The sequence below is a fragment of the Bombus impatiens genome, unplaced genomic scaffold (genome assembly GCF_000188095.3).
Source record: "Bombus impatiens unplaced genomic scaffold, BIMP_2.2 scf_0436, whole genome shotgun sequence".
NCBI lineage: Eukaryota > Metazoa > Arthropoda > Insecta > Hymenoptera > Apidae > Bombus > Bombus impatiens.
Window position 1 is genome coordinate 60,266 of NT_176855.1, and position 18,599 is coordinate 78,864.

Sequence of the window (18,599 nt, forward strand, 5' to 3'; positions counted from 1 at the left end):
AGAAAAAAAGCAAATAGATTTGATTATATAGATAAGGAGACAAAACCACTAAAAAACTCAAGAGCGCGTGTTCCTCCTAATTAGGTAAGCTGAACCACAGCACTCACATTGAGTTCATTACAAATAAATTAATGATCAAATGACAAACAGTGTCTCCTTAATATTGTAAAACACGATATTTTTATTCTTCTGAGGTGAGAGACATTAATGAACGTAAAAGAAGAGAATAACAATTACAAGATAAAAACTAAGGAAAATATTATTAATATTATTATAATGATTATTGAATAATTATTATTAAATTGGTGGTAAGAAGCGAAAGGATACTAAAAAAAAACAAATACAGAAATTTATTAAATCTGCCAGATAGTGTTACACGACAATTTATAATTATAAAATTAATATTATTATTACTACTATTACACCGTTTCTTATTGCATTGTCATTAAAAAGAGATTTGCAACAAAAATGTGCTCTACTAATTTCGATAAGAGGTTTCATGTGTATGATTGATTTGCTTTTTCTTGCACGTACTGTTTCTGTTAATACGATTGGTGTTTGACGGCGCCAAGGTTCGTGTATTGTATCGATGTATTACGTGTCTATAACACCAGATATTCTTACACTGTGCTTCTTCAGAAAAAAGTTTCGATGATTTATAGCGTTATATGCGATAAAAGAAAATTAATGTCGAGATTTAACTGAAAGGAAGTTAATATAGAGAATTTTCAAAGCAGACATTTTGTGAGTGCTTTCTTTACATGTATTACTGCTTCTTTTTTCTTTGCTGCTAATTTTTATAGATATTAAAGTATCTACATCTCTTGTCCTATTCTTTTTACTTCTTACGTTTATTATTATCCTTTATTTCACGTCTCGTATCGGATCTGTTTCCTAACAAAACAGATTTCACAGGCAATTAATTTTATTCCTATAAATTGTTGCAAGTTGCAATTGCAAAGTTTGTGTTTTATGGTTGTTATATTTTTTAAATTGTTAATATTATTACGATCGACACATTAAAAAAATGCTAATGTAATTTTTCTTTTCTTTTTTTTTTTTTTTTTCTTACTCGCCATAATTTCAGTAATACAAAGTAGAAGCGACAGCATGAAACATATTACGGTGAAAGGAAGGTGGTGATATATTTAATAGAAATAGTTTTCTTTTTCTATCATACGAAATATCTGTTCCCGTATGATTTTTTATAATTTAAAGTATATTACATTCGTTGTCCAAGTAAATTATATAATTACAGCAAAGGCCTAACGGCGATGCAGATTACACAAGTTGCTGAAATTTCGAGTTTATTTACTGTTATGGCGAACTCGACAATTTTAGTGCAATCGACTAAAGTAATTATCAAATCGAGTTTTTCCACGTGTGATTTTGTCAAGACGCTCTTCTATGCGTGTCAACTATATGCCATACGTAGGTTTATTACATTTTATATATGATTATTGAAACATTTATAATAAAAATGGTAAAAGCTTAATTATACTTATTATTGAGGATCCGGTGCTAATTTAGCGTAACCGAGTTTCCGAAGTACTTCCTTGATTTCGACGTATACCGATGCATCTTCCACTGTACTTGAAATCTACAAATAAAAGAACAAATATTTTACATCGACGATTAACGAATGAATAAATAATGTATTCTTATCTCGTATGCGAATCCAATTTCATTATTCGAACCGACAAAGTCGTTCGCTTATCGCCAATTTCGTTAAACGATCGATTTACCTTTACCAGCTTCGATCGAGCTAAATTAGCGATAGATTTACGAATCAATTTTCCCGAACGTGTTCGAGGTAACGCTCTCACGGCTGCAGCTGTTTTAAAAGATGCTATGGGACCGATCAAGTTTCTTACTCGCGCCACCAATTCCTCGTTAATCTGTTTTTCGTTTCTCATCGCTTCTACAGAGACAGATACGTGGTATTATCAACAAAGTATATTCCCTCGATATACACATTTTTTTAAGCCAAAATCTTCACCTTCTTTCATTATATAAAGACACAAAGGTATCTCTCCTTTGGTCGGATCTGGAACGCCGACTACAGCCGCGTCTACGATATCTGGATGAGCCAACACGACGTCCTCGAGGGCGGAGGTGGATAATCTGTGGCCGGCAACGTTGATAACGTCATCGTCGCGTGCCATCACATAAACGTAGCCGAATTCGTCTTTATAGCCAACGTCCATGGTGTCGTAGTAACCCTGTATTCGATCGGTTAAATCATTAAATCCTTGTAAAATTTCGTCGTCGTCGTACGTATTCGTAATGCGATCGTAAGGTAAAATTGACGAGTTGTTGGTATCAAGAATAAGACTCACTGGATACGTGGAAAAATATATTTCCTCGAATCTGTCGTCGTCTTGATAGAGCGTGGATATGCAGCCGGGCGGTAATGGTAATTTTATGGCGATTCTACCTAATTCACGCGCTTCCGCCTCGCTGCTGTTTTCTCGTAGTATGTCGACTAGGTAAAAAGAAATTTTACTCGTATTCGCACAATATTCGTTAAAACGGAATAACTTTTTTAAAGGTTAAACATACAAACATGTTTTTGTGAAATAAATAATTATAATATATGAAAAATTTATCGGATCTAAATATATAATTTTTTATCGATCTATAAATAATGTTGATTTAGGAATAACTTTTATTAATAAATATTTGATAATTTAATATCAAAGAATTTTAAAAATTTAGATTAATTTCAAAATTATTAATAATATACAGGGTGGTCGGTAATAGGGTGGTACAAGCGGAAAGGAGGTGATTCTATGCGAAAAAAGAAGTCGAAAATATAGAATAAAAATTTTTTTTTAATTTTTTTAGAAATCTACAGTGAGATCCGTTATAACGAGACGCGATAAACAAAGCCTCGAACGAAACATTTTTATTCCATATTTTCGACTTCTTTTTTCGCGTAGAATCACAGCCTTTCCGCTTGTACCACCAGTTATCAACCACCCTGTATAAGGAATTAGGCAAATTAAATATGTCCATCTGTTTAACAAAATCATGGCTTAATGAATTTCATTTTAGATCTATCTGTCCAATCGGACCAAGTGTCTCGGACGAGTAAAGTGCCATTTTTGCACCATTCATTTAAAGTTATCCTTGCGACTTTTCGAGAAACTCGAATCGTTCGGTCCAATCTTAGAAACGTTACTCCGCTTTAAAGCACGCACGTAGCACGAGACTTACTGTGATAGCCGGGAATCGGAAGACCGGTACTATATTTCGGTAAACCAGGATTGTGCCCGTAATCGAGACACAATGCCGTAATAGGGTGTCCAGTTTCCGATTGCCACCAATTGTTGAGAATCGGTACCTTGAACGCTTTCTCTGCCCACGTTTTCGTCTTGTAGTCGCAGAATTCTCCAGCAACGAATACGGTCTTCAAACTACAAAATGCGAACGTCTGCTTCACCGAGACTATATATCGACTATACGCCACTTTGCAAAAATACGTACCACTGCATGGAATATTTTCGACCCAGCAACAGATCCGGATCGACGCGTCTTATAACGCGCAGCGCAGTGGGCACGCAAAACAATGCGTTCACACGGTGCTGATCGATCACCCTGTAAAACAACGGCTACTCTGTTGGATCGGTTCACGCGAGATAGGCGAAACATAGAAGCAATCGCGTTAAACGGCGATTAATAGGCTGATAAAACCGGATTGTAATTGAAAGACGAAATTGACGATCGATAGTTAGATTTATAATATCGTTGTATTTTAACCCTTTGCGCTGCTACGTCGAGTGCGACTCGACGTCGGTTTTTATCTCGACAGCTCGTTTGTCGAGTCCCACTCGACGCTCTTTCGCGTCCACCTTTTCTTTTCGAAACGCGCGAAAGAAAAGCCCAGGATCGTATCCTGGAAATTATTTCAAGATATATCGTACGCTGAGAAATCACAAGATACGACAATAGTGTGGATAAAATTGATATTTACGCGAATTTCTTTCGTCCTTTGTTTATTTAAATCGTCTTATTTCTCAGTTCAAGTAAATTTCAGATAAAACGCTCGAAAGCGTTGGCAGCTGCTGGTAACGAAATTGAAATAAAATTCGCAGTGCAAAGGATTAACACGGAATAAGATGCAGGTTAAATGTTCAAACCTAAAGTATTGCGCTGCATCCGGTGTTCTATCGGGTTTTCCCTCGTACATCACGCTGGTGGCACCATAGAGCAGAGGTCCGTAACAGATGTAAGAATGTCCGACCACCCATCCCATATCCGAGGCTACCCACCAAACGGAATCCTTGTCCATACCATAAACTGTTTTCATCGTCCAACAAACGGCGACCAAATGACCACCGACCGATCTCAAAATCCCTTTCGGTTGACCTTTAGCGAAACAGTTTGATTTTCTTCGTGCGATATTCACGGCGAAACGAATTCCATCGTTTCTATCGCACGTGCTTTCCCGATAAATCCTTTACACGCTTCGCTCAAGGGCAACGTTTCCTCTGAAACGCGCACCTATCGCGCATCTAATTAAAAGTACGTGACGCCGGCTCATTTGACCGTTTAACGACTTTGCTACGCATAATATGAATTTTTATGCGTACCAAGTTTCGCGGCAAATGAAATTCGCATCGTACGATTCAAAGTTAGAAATTAACGAGTTTCGACGGAACAATACCGCGAAAGCAATTCGGAGCGACCGAACAAATATTTCGATATAACGCGTACAAAGAGAGTCGTACGACAGACGATCGATCGATTCTGCTTTCTCGCTGCAAGTAAATGCTCGCTCGACAAGTTGGAAACAGCTGATCGCAAGTTGAGAATACTTTTATGATATTTCTATCCAAAGTACATAGTACAGCTGCTATTACTACCAGAAGAAGGTACGTTACCTGTTGTTCCCGAGGTGTACAGAATGTACAATGGCGCGTTTGCCTCGACAGGCTGACACGCACGAGGTTTCGATCTATTCATCACGTCGTCCCAGTCGTACTGATCCTCCGAAAGAGCACTCTGCCAGATGTTTCTTCTTTGAAATACGATGCATCGTGGCCTCTTTACCGAGATAATCTTCATAGCGCTGTTTAACATGTCGGTGTATCTGCGCGTAAAGCGAATTTCTCTATTTAGACGCGTATTTCGATGGCGAATTTTGCCGAAGCGCTGTCATTTCAGAGAACGTAAACGAGCGTACTTGACGATTTTCGACGGTTCCAGGCCACAGCTGGCCGCGATCACTACCTTTGGCTTCGCGTGATTTATTCTGACGGCCAATTCGTTCGCCGCGAATCCTAAAAACATACGATAACGAGATACACTTGTTCGTTAGTCGTCCTTTGAATCGTTCGACGTTACGATCCGCGGTCTCCTTCGATCGTTCACGATATTACGAATATCGGGGAAACAGTTTCGTTCTCCTACGAGAAGTGTACGTAGATGGAACGATCGGTTCTAAGCGCGAACGCAAGTAGTACGAGTCGGTGTATTCCGCGGGTGCGACGCTCGATCGCGCGGCAGATCGTACAGACCGTTACTTTTAGAAAATCTGGAAATAGTTTTACCGCCAAATACGACGGAGTGAACCGCGCCGAGTCGCGTAGTCGCCAAAATCGCTATTATAGTTTCGGGAATCAAGGGCATGTAGACGATGACCGCGTCGCCCTCACCCACGCCCATATCGGCCAGCGCTCCAGCCAACAGGGACGTTTTGTCCAAAAGCTCGTTGTACGTTACTTTGCGGATCGTCGATATTTGAGGACTGTCGTGAATCAATGCCACTTTGTCCCCATTTCCAGCGAGAACGTGTCGATCCACCGCATTGTAACAGGCGTTCAATTCTCCGCCTACGAACCTGCCGAACGAACGTATTTTTATTTAAACGACGATCCAAGCGGAGCATGCGAGATCACGGACAAGCAGCTTTTACCATTTCGTAAACGGTTGTTTAGAGTTATCCAGCACCTTGTCCCAAGGTTTGCTCCAATCTATGCACCGCGCCACTTCTCCCCAAAAACGTTCAGGATTCTCCAAGGATTCCTTGTAAGCTTCGTCGTACCTCGGACAGGGAATGTGATGGGGATTGACGATGTAATCTACACGAACAGAAGCGTTACACGATTTCGAGGGGAAAATCTTTTCTCGCGAGCTATTTTCTTCGATAAGAAAGCAACGCGATCCAACGATTCCGAAAGAACGAACTATCGATAAATCGTATTATTTCTTTTTATCCACGCTCTTCCATCCTATCGATTAACGTTCTCTGTCGCATACACGCTGTCGAATACGTACGATAAATGTCGATCGCTATATCGAATCATTTACGAAAAAAAAAAAAAAGAAAAAAATAATGTGCTCGTTTAACGATTGACCGATAAATATCACAGACAGGGAGAGAATCGTGATATTGATCGATCGCTAAATGAAAATTCAAACTGCCATTTAATGCTAAAATCGAGCACGCGTCGTGCCATGTACGATACGTTCTCGAAGATTGGAATAAATCTCTTAGGAATTAAATGGACGTAAAGTTGCGTGGGGCAGATTGGAAGTCGAGATCCCGTGAGCTTGGCAATCATTTTCTTACGAAGGGATATGTTGAAAAATGTAATCGCGATCCCGATTCGAGAACATCTAACGTCCGACTTCCGTAAATTTCGAGATCGTATCGCAACGTGTTAAGGATAACGTTGACTTCTGTAATCTGCGTTATATGGTCGCGTTTCATGAATATTTAAAGGTCGCGTGTTGGTATCGCTGTCTTAGTGATATTTTTTACCTCCGCCGATGAATAATTCATCGCAAGTTGTCGGTACCAAGTTCATAGTAATTTCCTATGCTGCCCGCGCCCCTTTAACACGTCCCTCGCGTGTGTGCGTGTCTACTTCCGTGTGTATCGTGTGAATTACGAACGTCGTGTGAAAACAGTCTTAACGTATCGTTGTTTACGCTGCTTAAGATAATCGAAATTTTACCTTCAGCTTGCCAATAGCGCGATACCCCAGCTTCCCTCCGTTTTACGCGCGTTCCTCTTTCTCAGACAGCTTCTTCTTAATTTTACGAGACGCGTTTATATCAAACACGATCGGGTAAACATCGTTCGAGGAAATTTTTATTTCGCCGGATACGGTGCAAACGCGTATACGTAGAAGAATACGACAAAATCGAAAGAGAAACGATTTAGCAATCGAAAGCGTGAAACGTTCGAGTAGGCGAAAGTTGGAAAATTTATTCCGTTCTCGACGGTCGATGTTCGTTCGACTTGACCGTTCCAAAAAGCAAAGTGAATATACGTGGCGGTTGTACCTATATGTACGTACGCTGGCTAATTTAGAATTTCACAAGCTGTATATTTATCGTACATGTGGTACGTCTGAACTCTGAACGTTAAAGTATAGCGAAAGCAACTCGTCTTATTCGAAAGCATCGCGTGATAAGGCTAGTATTTCGTTCGGAACGACGATATTTCGACGAACACGTACGTACGTAGCCGTAAAAAATGTCCTCCTTCTCTTTAACGCTTTATTCGAGTTCCAGTAAGCGTACGATCTTCGTATTTTCTCTATTACTTTACCGTTCTGTACGCGTAAGTGTTCGCTTCTTGAAACCGTAGCGCGTAGTACGTTGTCGTCGTCGTTACGTTCCTGTTGTAGGAATCGACCGCGTGTTTTTCGCGTCTTCGATCCGAGGATTCTCCGTGGGATGGAGATTCGGAGATCGAGCAGACCATCCAGCAACGCCAAGCTTTCGCCATTCCGAATATCGTTCTACGACACGAGCTCGATTTGCCTCGTTATCCGCTCGATAAATTCGATATAGTTTCTTCGCACCGAACTCTACAGCTTACGAAATTCTAAATGAAACAGCGTAAGTGTGTATATGGACACCATCGCGTCCACGTACAACCGTAAATATTCGGTTCGAACTTCTCTTATGTCAGCCGTTTCGCGCTAACCACCCTCAACGAATACGTTTTTTCGCAAAATTCGTTCGTTCTATATACGAAGAAAGTATCGGATTCGGAACGAAAATTCGCGCTAGCTGCTTTATAATTTCGTTTACAATTCGTATGGAAATTCTCTGCCCTCCCTTTGTCCCCTGTCGCTATCTGCCGCACCGTGCATTTAATTATACGTCAACGTTTAGTAGCTCCGAATGCATCTGGAAAATAGCAGCTGCGTCGGATAATTTGATTAAAGTAATGGGTATTATCCGTGGACTTCCTTAACAATGAAATTTCGACGTTGCGCGGAACGGAAACTCTTACACCTACCGCGTCGACGTTAATCGCACCGGTAAGCGAAAATGTTCCAACACGGAGAAATCTAATTACGGATAAAACGCGTGGCAAATACGCGCGTCAGTTATTAGAAAAAACAGCGAGTTTCCGAAGAAAATTAGTTTGGCGACGATAGCGAGCTTTCGACGAGAGAAACGTTCCTTCTCCTTCTCCGCTTTCTCTTTCACTAGTCTCCTCTTTGTCGGAGATTCGTCGCGCGACTCTTTACAAATTTCTTTAAATCGAAATTGTTAACTCAAATATTATTCTTCTATCGAACGATTACCGTTCGATCGAAACGCTAGAAAAAGAGACGTTTACCTGATCCATCGCTGTTTTGTAGATCTTTCGAATTGGCGATCAACGATTGGAAACTCATCTCGCTCGAGATCCGACCGTGAGACATCGAAGAACGAAGAATCGAATTAAAAGGTGCGACGCTTTTCTATCTACTCGGAGGCTAAGTCCCACCACGATTCAGCCTGATAGATTTACGATCTATCGGATCGTTGAACGATATGCTGCAAATCACGTTAAATCACCGCCGCCTGATAGCCTGATTATCACACGTAAAATACGATTATGGCAGTAAATGGGTAAACACGGGTTTCGTGCGATTTTTCTCCGGCAAATATTACAGCGACAAGAGGTCGGCTATATCACGGCAACACCAATACGTTGTCCGATCATGGAATCCTCCACCCTTGGATTTTGATAGGTCTCTGTCGAATCGTGGATCAGTGGAAAATAAGGTTCTTGTTAGTTTCTCGCTCCGGTATACGTATATAATGAATTTCAGCTAAAGGTTTGGCATATTTCGAGAAAGCGATAAACAATAACGTGATAATATTTCTTACTTTGTGTCGAGACGCGTCCGTGATAGAACGTCGAACGTTATATAAACGTCGATGTACGATATAACGCGTCAATAGCAATGACAGTGGCAAAATACGTCGAAACAGGGATTTTTAAGTCGGATTCATGACAAATCGCGTAACCGACGATGACGTTAAAATTGCTACGATTAAGTAAATTCCGTTATCCTACGTTCGACGAATGGCATTCTTCCTTTGTCGTTCTATTTTATCTTTCGTTGCGGCTATCGCGAATGCAACGACCGAAAAAAAGGGAAAATATCTACTTGGGAGGAAAAATCGAGGGATAAAGACGAATCGGCCGCTTTCACCGTTCCACGAACTCGTAAAATCAATCTTGCGATATTTGGGAAATTCGGAAACTCGTCATGGGCTACTATCTAATAGCGATAAAAATGTTTAAAGTCAAGGTATCGAGATAGCAAGATGGAAATTTCCAATTAACGTTACTTCGTTGATCGAATTGTTGGTTTTGTTCGCGGATCGAACCCTAATCTCTCGTAAAATCTTTCGCGGACGAAGGAACTTAAGGTATCTCCGCTTAAACTTTCCGATTGTTGTTACAAAGATAAACCATGGTTTGAACTGTCTGAAGGGTGCTGGTGTTAGAACGGTACACAAATAATAAATACACTGGATGAAAATTGCGATCGAGTTCGAGCAGGAACCACGGAGTGTTGCCACGCGGACGATATACGAGCTGAAACTAACGATGATCGTTATTGTATTGAATTTCGTATTATTCACTTTCTGAATCCACTTCCCCGGTGAATTTTGATCCGAGGGTCGCTGCATTTAATTTAGACAGGAAGCTCGTTCACCAAATCAACCGATCTATTATTCCGTCCTAATAACATCGATATTTTCGGCTACTATTCGAAAATGCCTTCTCCGTTCTTTTACTCGAATCGATCTTTTTAAAATCTTACATTTTTTTGCATTTTTTAAATCCTGTGTGTGTACGCGCGCCCGTGTGCCCCTATATCTGCACCTACATATACATGTACGTGTATATATTATTCCGTCCTAATAACATCGATATTTTCGGCTACTATTCGAAAATATCTTCTCCGTTCTTTTACTCGAATCGATCTTTTTAAAACTTTACATTTTTTTGCATTTTTTAAATCCTGTGTGTGTGTGCGCGCTCGCGTGCCCCTATACCTGCACCTACATATACATGTACGTACATGTACGTGTATATATTATTCCGATGTAATAATCGACATTTTCGGCTACTATTCGAAAATATCTTCTCCGTTCTTTTACTCGAATTTACATTTTTTTGCATTTTTTTAATTCTGTGTGCGAGCGCGCGCTCGCGTGTCCCTATATCTGCACCTACATATACATGTACGTATACGTACATATGTCTAGAGTCAGCCGAACACATTTTATCTCCATATTCTATAACAATATTTGCATATTAAAGCGATATTTAAAAGAAATACGATTAAATCAGAAATTATAATGTCTTTCACCTTTTCAACGACAAAAATTTGGCTCGATCATTGGTACTTACGCAGAACCTACGAATATAATTAATCGTTCGTAAACGTACGAACATGGTATTACGTCTGTTACATTTTTAATTTCTCGTAGATATAACAGGTACGTGTAACCGTTTTACTTTTTTCCTCCGAATAAAGCGAATAAATTATATGACGTCCTAACGCGTCGAAAAGATTCGCAGTGTGAACGTACTCAGCGTAAAGTCTTATATTTAATATTACGTGTTAAGAAGCGTACGTAGATTATCGTTGCTAACCGTACACATATTCTTATCGCGATATCTCGTCGTTTCGCGATTATCAACGGTAATTTTGATGTTTTAGCGAAGATTCGATTCCACGGTAAACTTTGATCTCTAAAAAGTGAAAGCGGACGGATCTCATCTCGTATTTTTTGCTTCGGTGGCCCTCGGTTCTTTGATTCGAATTTCACCTTCACCGTCCAACACATCGGAAAATTGTGAAAGAATATCCGTTCTGGCATGTAAAGAACTATATAAACACCGTGATCGACGAGAAAATCGACATCTCCGTTGTTTCCATTTCTTTCTTCGCGCGTTTCGTATTTCCTTGTTTCTCTTTCTTATCTGTATCTTCTTGCGAATATTTCAGACGTTATAGAGCACGATCTCGCTTATTAAGTTTATATAGCAACCTCTCATAGTCTCTCGTATTTACCCCTATGGCTATTTTATTACGCGCGATCGATCGATAATTCATTCGTATTTAGCTTTCCATGAAAATCTTTTGTTTGTTCCTTTGATTGAACGTACGTATCGTGTGTATTAACGATATCGACATTCGTCCCTCGTTTCCGTCGAACACGTCCCTTCGCGTTTGTTTCGACGTTGTTTTCGGTTTTACGTGGCTTTCTTCTAATATGAATTTTTCTTCGGTTTCTTTCGTTTCGTAATGTGCAGGCGAGATATTTGGAAGGAACGCACCGAGTAAAAGGCGTGGTTCGTTTTCCAAAAACGAGAGAAACACGTAGAAAAAGCCCAGGCAAAAATAGAGAAAGACATATAAATTATTACACTCGGTGACCACGTCCGAGATACGAGTTTCGCAACGAAAGATATTTAACGCGCCGAGGGTGCGTGCCGAAAAATTGAAATAAACCGTTTCTCTTGCCAATGCGTTTCTTTCGTATTTAACGAATAAAACGATATTCTCGACGGACGGCTGGAAAACAAACGAAAAGGCAATTTAGAAGGGACGATATTAAAATTCTGCGGTGTCTCATAAAGTCTCGTTAAGGCTTCCTATCGTTTTATCGCTCTGTAATTTCTATAACTTTTATCGCGTCGTTAAATTCATTACTCGGTCGATAACTCGATTAACCGTTTTCCTGGAGAACGTAATAAATTATCAACGGGTCCGAGAAACGCAGAAACAACCAGGGAAACCAACCAGACGAGGAAAGAATTCGAGAAAAATAAACTAAAAATTTGCAAATGGTCCGCGTCTACGAAGATTCGGTGGCGGCTACGAGCGTTCTTCGACCAACAACGTCGAAGGAATATCGTCGAAGAAGACCCACAGGAACCGGCAAAAGTGCAGGTAGAACTAATCAAGAGTTGATAAGAGTTTTCTAGTCTGGAGAGTTGTTCGAAGCGACTGTTTGACCGTTAAAAATCTCGTTTGCAGGCAACGCGCTCAAGCAAGAAAACGCGCGGCAACGAAGGCAGTTGGATAAGAGAAAAGGCACCCTCTGTTACGTAACCACCAGCATTTTCATGAAATTTTTATTCAGTGTGTCGACGGGGAAATTGAAAATGTACGTCAACTACGAGATGAGAGGGTGTAATATGCGTGCGATTTCGCCTGACTCTTCGTTGAAACGCGCATGGCCGTGGAAACGGCGCGTATTTAAGGGCTGATCTCTCGCGTATCTCCTCACTATCATCGTATCTTTGGATCTTAGCACAGACGTATATCGCACATCTGTCCCCGTATTCGCCGTTCGTCCAGTGTCCAGTGAATCGAGCAGCATTCGCAAGGATCGTCCACGTCGCAGTTTCTTCGACGTTCGTGCGTTACCTTGGACCTCTGCGTTCGTGAACAGGCAACAGGTATTCTCACTCTCAGATACCTGGTGTACCGTTGCGTTTCCCTTCGGTTAGATCGCAACGGCGAACGTTAAATCCGAACCCGTCGAATAATTTGCAAATTACGAGTCGTCGAGTAGCCAGGTACGCGAGGTTTTCGAAAGAGACCGAGTTTTATTCATAAACGTAACGGAAAGTTGAAACTTTGATGACTCCCGGGACTCGTTACTTGTTGCACGAGAATATTCCTCGCGTCCCTGCCAACCCTCGTTAGGCTTTTTAATCAATTTTTTAAATTAAGTTACGAATCGGGTTTTTCCTTAAGCTCCTGTAATCGAGTTCCAAGCCAGCGGCTTATTAATCTTCTTTTTAAGACTTTGATTCAGTTTTTAACGAGAGCTTTTATCGAACGTTTTACGCGACTTTGTCTCTTATTTGGTGAACGTTTTAACGCGTCCATTACGTCGATACCGTCGTCATCCCGCTCGTTTCTGTGCCTTGTACAAATGAAAAATTCCAATCGATCGTTTTTACGCGACGGGGCAAGAAACGAGCTTGTTCCAAACGCAAACATTAATTTCGGTCTACAATGTGCAACATTCCGTCCCAGGGGATAGTTTGCAGCGTTTCCTGTCCTTGTGAAACACGTGAAGCGTACGTCCGCGAAACGTTTGTCGGTCGAAAGAAATTCCAATATATATGCATGCCGTCACGACATTCTTCGCCCACCCTCCGACCTCCGATTATTTACTATTATTTTGAAATACTTTTCTCCGCACTCGACTATCTCGTGTACGTACGTACGTACATACGACAAACGTTCCTCCGTTTTACAAATTTTCGTTGCAAGAAAGAAACGACGAACGATACAGGAACTTTGATATTTTTTAAGATGTTGAACTTTTTTCCTTCAGGGCGGCCGTACTACGAGCAATTATCGAAGATATTTAATCTGACGGTAAAAATATAAATTATCGTAGAAAAATATCGTGAAATGAAAGACACAAAGAAAGTGAAATTTCTAAAATCAAACGATTCCATTATGCGGATTATTCGCGATACACGAGTTGTTGCGTGCGTTCCAAGCTTTTTTCCAGATTATAAAGTTGAATGCGTTCCATAGGGAATAGGATATAATCGCGCGTGTCCTTCCTTCCGAATAAATCTCGTTCGACGTTCCCACGCGATCGCATCCTTTACGATCGTCGAGTTATTCTTCGACATCTACATAGGAATTCTTTCAACGGTGACCGTATAAATCATATTACGCTTTTACCATATTACTTCGATCGCGCCTGAGTTATAAATTCTTCTCCGCGAATCCCTCTCTTTTACAATGCGATTTACCATTGAAATTCGAAATTCAATTTCACCATAGACGTACCCGGCGCGAACTTTTAGATCGCAACGATTAAAACTGTCGAGTCACGCGGTTTAACCGTAATTCCTTATTAAACATTATATCACCAAAGTCTTTCGTAAATCTTTCTAATCCCGTAGCCACGGTTTTCATTTATTCTCCAAGACCGGCAGTATGGGATTAGACCCGATATTGGGTTAATTAGTTGCCAAGCTATTACCAAGCAAATTATTACAAAACACGTGATAAAAGATATTCAACGCCGATCGTATTTATAATTCAAGATATAATCTCGCGGAGATACGTTTTCAAGATATTACAAAAGAAAAGAAAAAGAAACACGCACGACGTAATAACAAGAAATCGCGAGAAAAGGACGAGGTTGAAACAGAAGTTTCACTCGAGCTGCCTGATCTTCCACGAGGTACCATAAGCTGCCTTGTTATAGCTTGCGCGGAGTTGACATCCCGGACAGCCTATTCGCGTCTATCGTAAGGACGACCAGCCATCGAGTATTTTGTTTCTCCATCTCGATTTCAAGAATTTTCCTCTCTTATTTACTTTCAAACGTTTCTTACGAACGTTTGTTACGTTTAATCCACGTTTACCTTTAATCCTGCACATCGCACAACGTTTACGTTAACACGTTTCTCCCTCTGTCCTACCCACGAGACTATCTAAAGACAGCGCCACTAATCTTTTTCGTGAAAATTTCACGGTCCACGCTCCTTGCAAATGTTTTCCTCGAGCTTCCATTCGTTTCCTCGCTTTTCTCCCTTCTTCGCGTCGCGCGATAGAACAAGACCGTGAACTAGTGCGACGATATTTCAGATACAAACTCGATTAAGAGCTGACGTTCATTTCCTCTTGAAATCTCCCGCGAGCGATATCTGTTCGGTTTCTTGATCGATCTGCCGCGAGGGTAGCTGGAGGGACAGCTCGCCGAGTGTCCCAAGCTGTTCATCAAGATTTACATAGGTCTTCCTAAAACAGCGCGGGCGAGTAATTCCAACGAACCTTTGTTAACATCCCCTGCTTGCAAATTTAATCATTGCTCGATCCAAAGTGTTTAGAAGATAAACGCCCGTTGTTTTCGCAACTGGCTCGAATTTTAAGCTTCGTCGAAGAAAGAACGACGCGCGAAGATCGATCGGATCGAAATCGAGGGCGTGAAAAAAGATCGTGGTAGATGGGTCGATTGGAGAAAGAGTCAAAAACTGTTTGTCGCTCGTTACGGGCGTTGTTTTTTTAAACGGACGATTATCGCGTCATCGTTTTTCCGCGCGTTAACGGGTTCTCCGACGATATCTAATGCTCGTTCGAGTTGGGACGAATTATGGACGTACGAATACGTTCGATCGATTCATTTTTTTTTTCTTGTCCGAGAAAAGAGAAGTGGCGTTTTGCTATCGTAAAAGGACAAGACGCTTCGTTTTATCAGCGTGGAAAGGAGAGCTATGACGTTAAGTAGTAAACGTCGGCTTGGGTCGGACGTTTCCACGTATCGCGCGCGTTTTGCTCAAAAGCGTAAAATTCGTACTACTATGTTCGTTTACGTACATCTTTTCGTCCTTTCGTATTCCGTGCTAGCTGTCTCGAATATTTAAGAGGCAGGAAGCGCGTATCTCGCAGGCGTTTGAAAATGTTGTAAAAAACCAATTTCCTGCGAAATCATACGTGCTGCGCGGTATCTCTCTTAGTAAATTACCTTTTAGCGAAATTAAATTAACCGGAAGCGATTCCAGTCGCCTAGAGGAGATGGGGCGACTTTGGTAACGCAATTACCGGTCGACTGTTTTATATAAAACAAATGAAATTCGTAAAGTTTGAAAGCCCTATGGTACGCGAAAGGAACTTCGAATTGGAATTTGTAAAGGTTGCACTGTTGGCAGAAATTACTTTCGTTATAGAATTACGCTTCTCTCGTTAAACAAGCTTCGCTCCAACGCGTTAAAATATTTCGAACACGCTAAAATATCGCCGCTGTATTACAAACATTTTATGGCCAACGATTAATCCTTTTGGATGTTACGATCAACGAGTTTGATACGGGTTTAGTGGAGGCTGAAAGATGGAAAAAGAAAAGGAAACAGAGATAATTTCTCGATCGCCGCAGGGGGTGGAGAGCACGAGGTCACCAAAGCAATTCCAACTGATTCTATTCTCTTAATTAACTATCGATAGGCGTTCGAATTATTTACGAGTCGATCCTTTCTTACCGAATTGTACGCCGCAAGATGCCAACCAAAATGCTAATTTATCGCTTTCCCCTCTTTTCGATGCTTTCTCGCTCCTGCAAACCTATAACTATTCGTTCCATTGTATTCGTTTTATTCGATCGTAAATAATTGATTTTTCGTATCAGCGTCGCATTGCACGCGCGGAAAACGTTCGAACATTCCGTCGAGCTAGAATACAGCGAAACTTTCGAGAACACGATGCTTTAAGCTGGTCGAACAGAATGGCAGAGAGCTACAAAGCGTTCAAATTCAATTGCTGATCTCATTCCGAAGATTCTGTCGCGCGCATCCTTTTCCTCCTTCTTTGCTGAATCTGCTCGACGACAAAACCAAGAGTACGTCGAATCGTACCATGGTAAAGTACCGTTTAGAATGTTGCACATATACCGTATCATGCGTCGCAACAACTCGCTTTTAAGACGCGAAATATTCCCCAAGAGAAACTTCTCTTACACTTCTATACAGCGAATAGATGACACAATGGATATACGATATACTGCAATCAAGCGATAATTACATTTACATTTCTCAGTGTCATCGATATCTATTTACAAATACAGAACAATAGAACTCGAGTATATTCCGCGTATGTAGTTACCTCTAGTGACTCATTGCTAAGGATATCAATAGCAACTGTCCGCTATTAATATCTGAATGATAATACGCTTCGAGCATTACTATTAATCAAACGCATGATAAAATCGCTCAAGGAGCTGTATACTTCCGTTTAAACGTACGACGTATGCGTTAATCGATTTATTGGTACTTCAACGTCTATAAAAATTTGCTGAGAAACAACCAAAGGGTTTCTCGTACGATCCTTCTTCGACAGACAATTTTCTCTTCCCTCTTTACCTTTCAGCCAACAAGTTGTACACAGGTATGTAAGTACATACATAGCAGCCGGCATTCTTGAGCTTCTTGGCCATCGACTACGACAAAGGCGCGTTTCGTTTGTCCGTTTCCTTCCACGTCGATTTAACTCCCGTGGTGTTCGTTTTATATTTAGTTCGAATAAATCGAAAACTACTAAACATTCCAGTCACGTAACACTGGTAATACGATTTCCCGACTCTCGGATCACCTCGGAGATCACATCGGAATCGGCGTGTTTTATTTCTTCGATACTCCGATTCCGTCTTGTGTAACGCAATACATGTCCCAAACAAACATTAAGCGATCCTTTTTCAACCATCTTCCTGTTGCATGTTTTATAGTATTCGCGTAATTTTGCAGGTTCGGACGATTCTTTTATTTCTCAGGATCATTTTATTCGCAAATTTGATCGTCACTCGGCAAAGCAAGAGAGTAAAATATCTGAAATTACCGTTTATCTGGCGAACAACAGTGACGTTTTATGGTTTAACTTCGAGGAAGAACAGCTCGGTCCGGTTCTTCCGTTGTACGATAGTTGTTGACCACGTTGATAGCCGCGTGCTCTTTATCGGAAAATTAATTCTCGCGTATTCATAAGTAACGAGCTAATTCTCTTGTCAGCGAGAGCGCATTCACCTTCTTTTGTCTTTAATCTCCTTGAAACTTTCTTCGTGCGAAATACGCGTACGACTCTGTCGAAATCTTCCAATATATGTAATAGCGCTTATACGAAAAATGTGTCACGATGTCTTTTTTTAAAGGATGATGAGCTCAACGATCGTGATCCTCTTTTCAATGACAACCATGGCCATATCCTATAACAATGTCCTGGCAGCTTTACCAACCCAATGTAATCCTGGCTTCTTGGATGATCTTCCACCGAGGATCCGGAAGGTTTGCGCCGCTCTTTCAAGGATATACGAACTTGGTTCAGAGATGGAAAGCTATATCGATGACAAGGATAATCATATATCAGGTATTTCTTCTTCGGGTATTTAAAATATTCGCAATGTCGTAACTGTAGAGATCGAACTTATATTACGAAGAAGAAAAAAGAAGGACGTTTCGTAATGAAATTATAATTTATAGGTTTTCACGAAAGCATCCCGTTACTAGACAGTGGCGTTAAGAGACAGGACGTGGATCATGTTTTCCTACGCTTTGGAAGGCGTCGTTAAACATGACGCAAATGACGCCTCGCACTTGAAACGATCAAACAGTTCGATTCACCGTATCGTCAAGCTACAAAAGAAGAAAAAAATGTCTGCAAACCCCATTTAGAGATCCTTACTTGGATTCATATTGCATATATCAATTTGTGTTTCTCCTTAATATCGAATAATTAAATCTGACAGTAACTATAAACGAGCAAAAGTAATGGCTCTCTGATTAAAATCCCGAAAATTTACTCGTGTATCGT

The 18,599-nt window shown here is 40.8% G+C and overlaps 2 protein-coding genes across 3 annotated transcripts; one reads left to right on the forward strand and one right to left on the reverse strand.

The window, feature by feature from the left end:
• Positions 1-542: 542 nt before the first annotated feature.
• LOC100749480 (acyl-CoA synthetase short-chain family member 3, mitochondrial) lies at positions 543-9,820 on the reverse strand. Its single transcript, XM_033321381.1, has 12 exons — positions 8,591-9,820; positions 5,921-6,086; positions 5,556-5,845; positions 5,189-5,285; positions 4,887-5,095; positions 4,143-4,371; positions 3,490-3,600; positions 3,220-3,419; positions 2,340-2,485; positions 2,000-2,222; positions 1,746-1,921; positions 543-1,600 (listed from the first exon to the last, which is right to left on the reverse strand). The coding sequence occupies exons 1-12, from the start codon at positions 8,673-8,675 to the stop codon at positions 1,505-1,507; spliced, it is 2,028 nt and encodes a 675-aa protein (XP_033177272.1). The 5' UTR covers positions 8,676-9,820; the 3' UTR covers positions 543-1,504.
• A 2,726-nt stretch (positions 9,821-12,546) lies between these two features.
• LOC100749596 (myosuppressin) lies at positions 12,547-18,587 on the forward strand. Of its 2 annotated transcripts, none has more exons than XM_003490427.4 (3): positions 12,547-12,727; positions 17,941-18,155; positions 18,269-18,587. In XM_003490427.4, the coding sequence occupies exons 2-3, from the start codon at positions 17,942-17,944 to the stop codon at positions 18,355-18,357; spliced, it is 303 nt and encodes a 100-aa protein (XP_003490475.1). In that variant the 5' UTR covers positions 12,547-12,727; position 17,941; the 3' UTR covers positions 18,358-18,587. The 2 variants fall into 2 exon arrangements, with proteins under 2 accessions (XP_003490475.1, XP_012242370.1); XM_012386947.3 differs by lacking the exon at positions 12,547-12,727 and adding an exon at positions 17,056-17,187.
• The last annotated feature ends 12 nt before the right edge of the window (positions 18,588-18,599 follow it).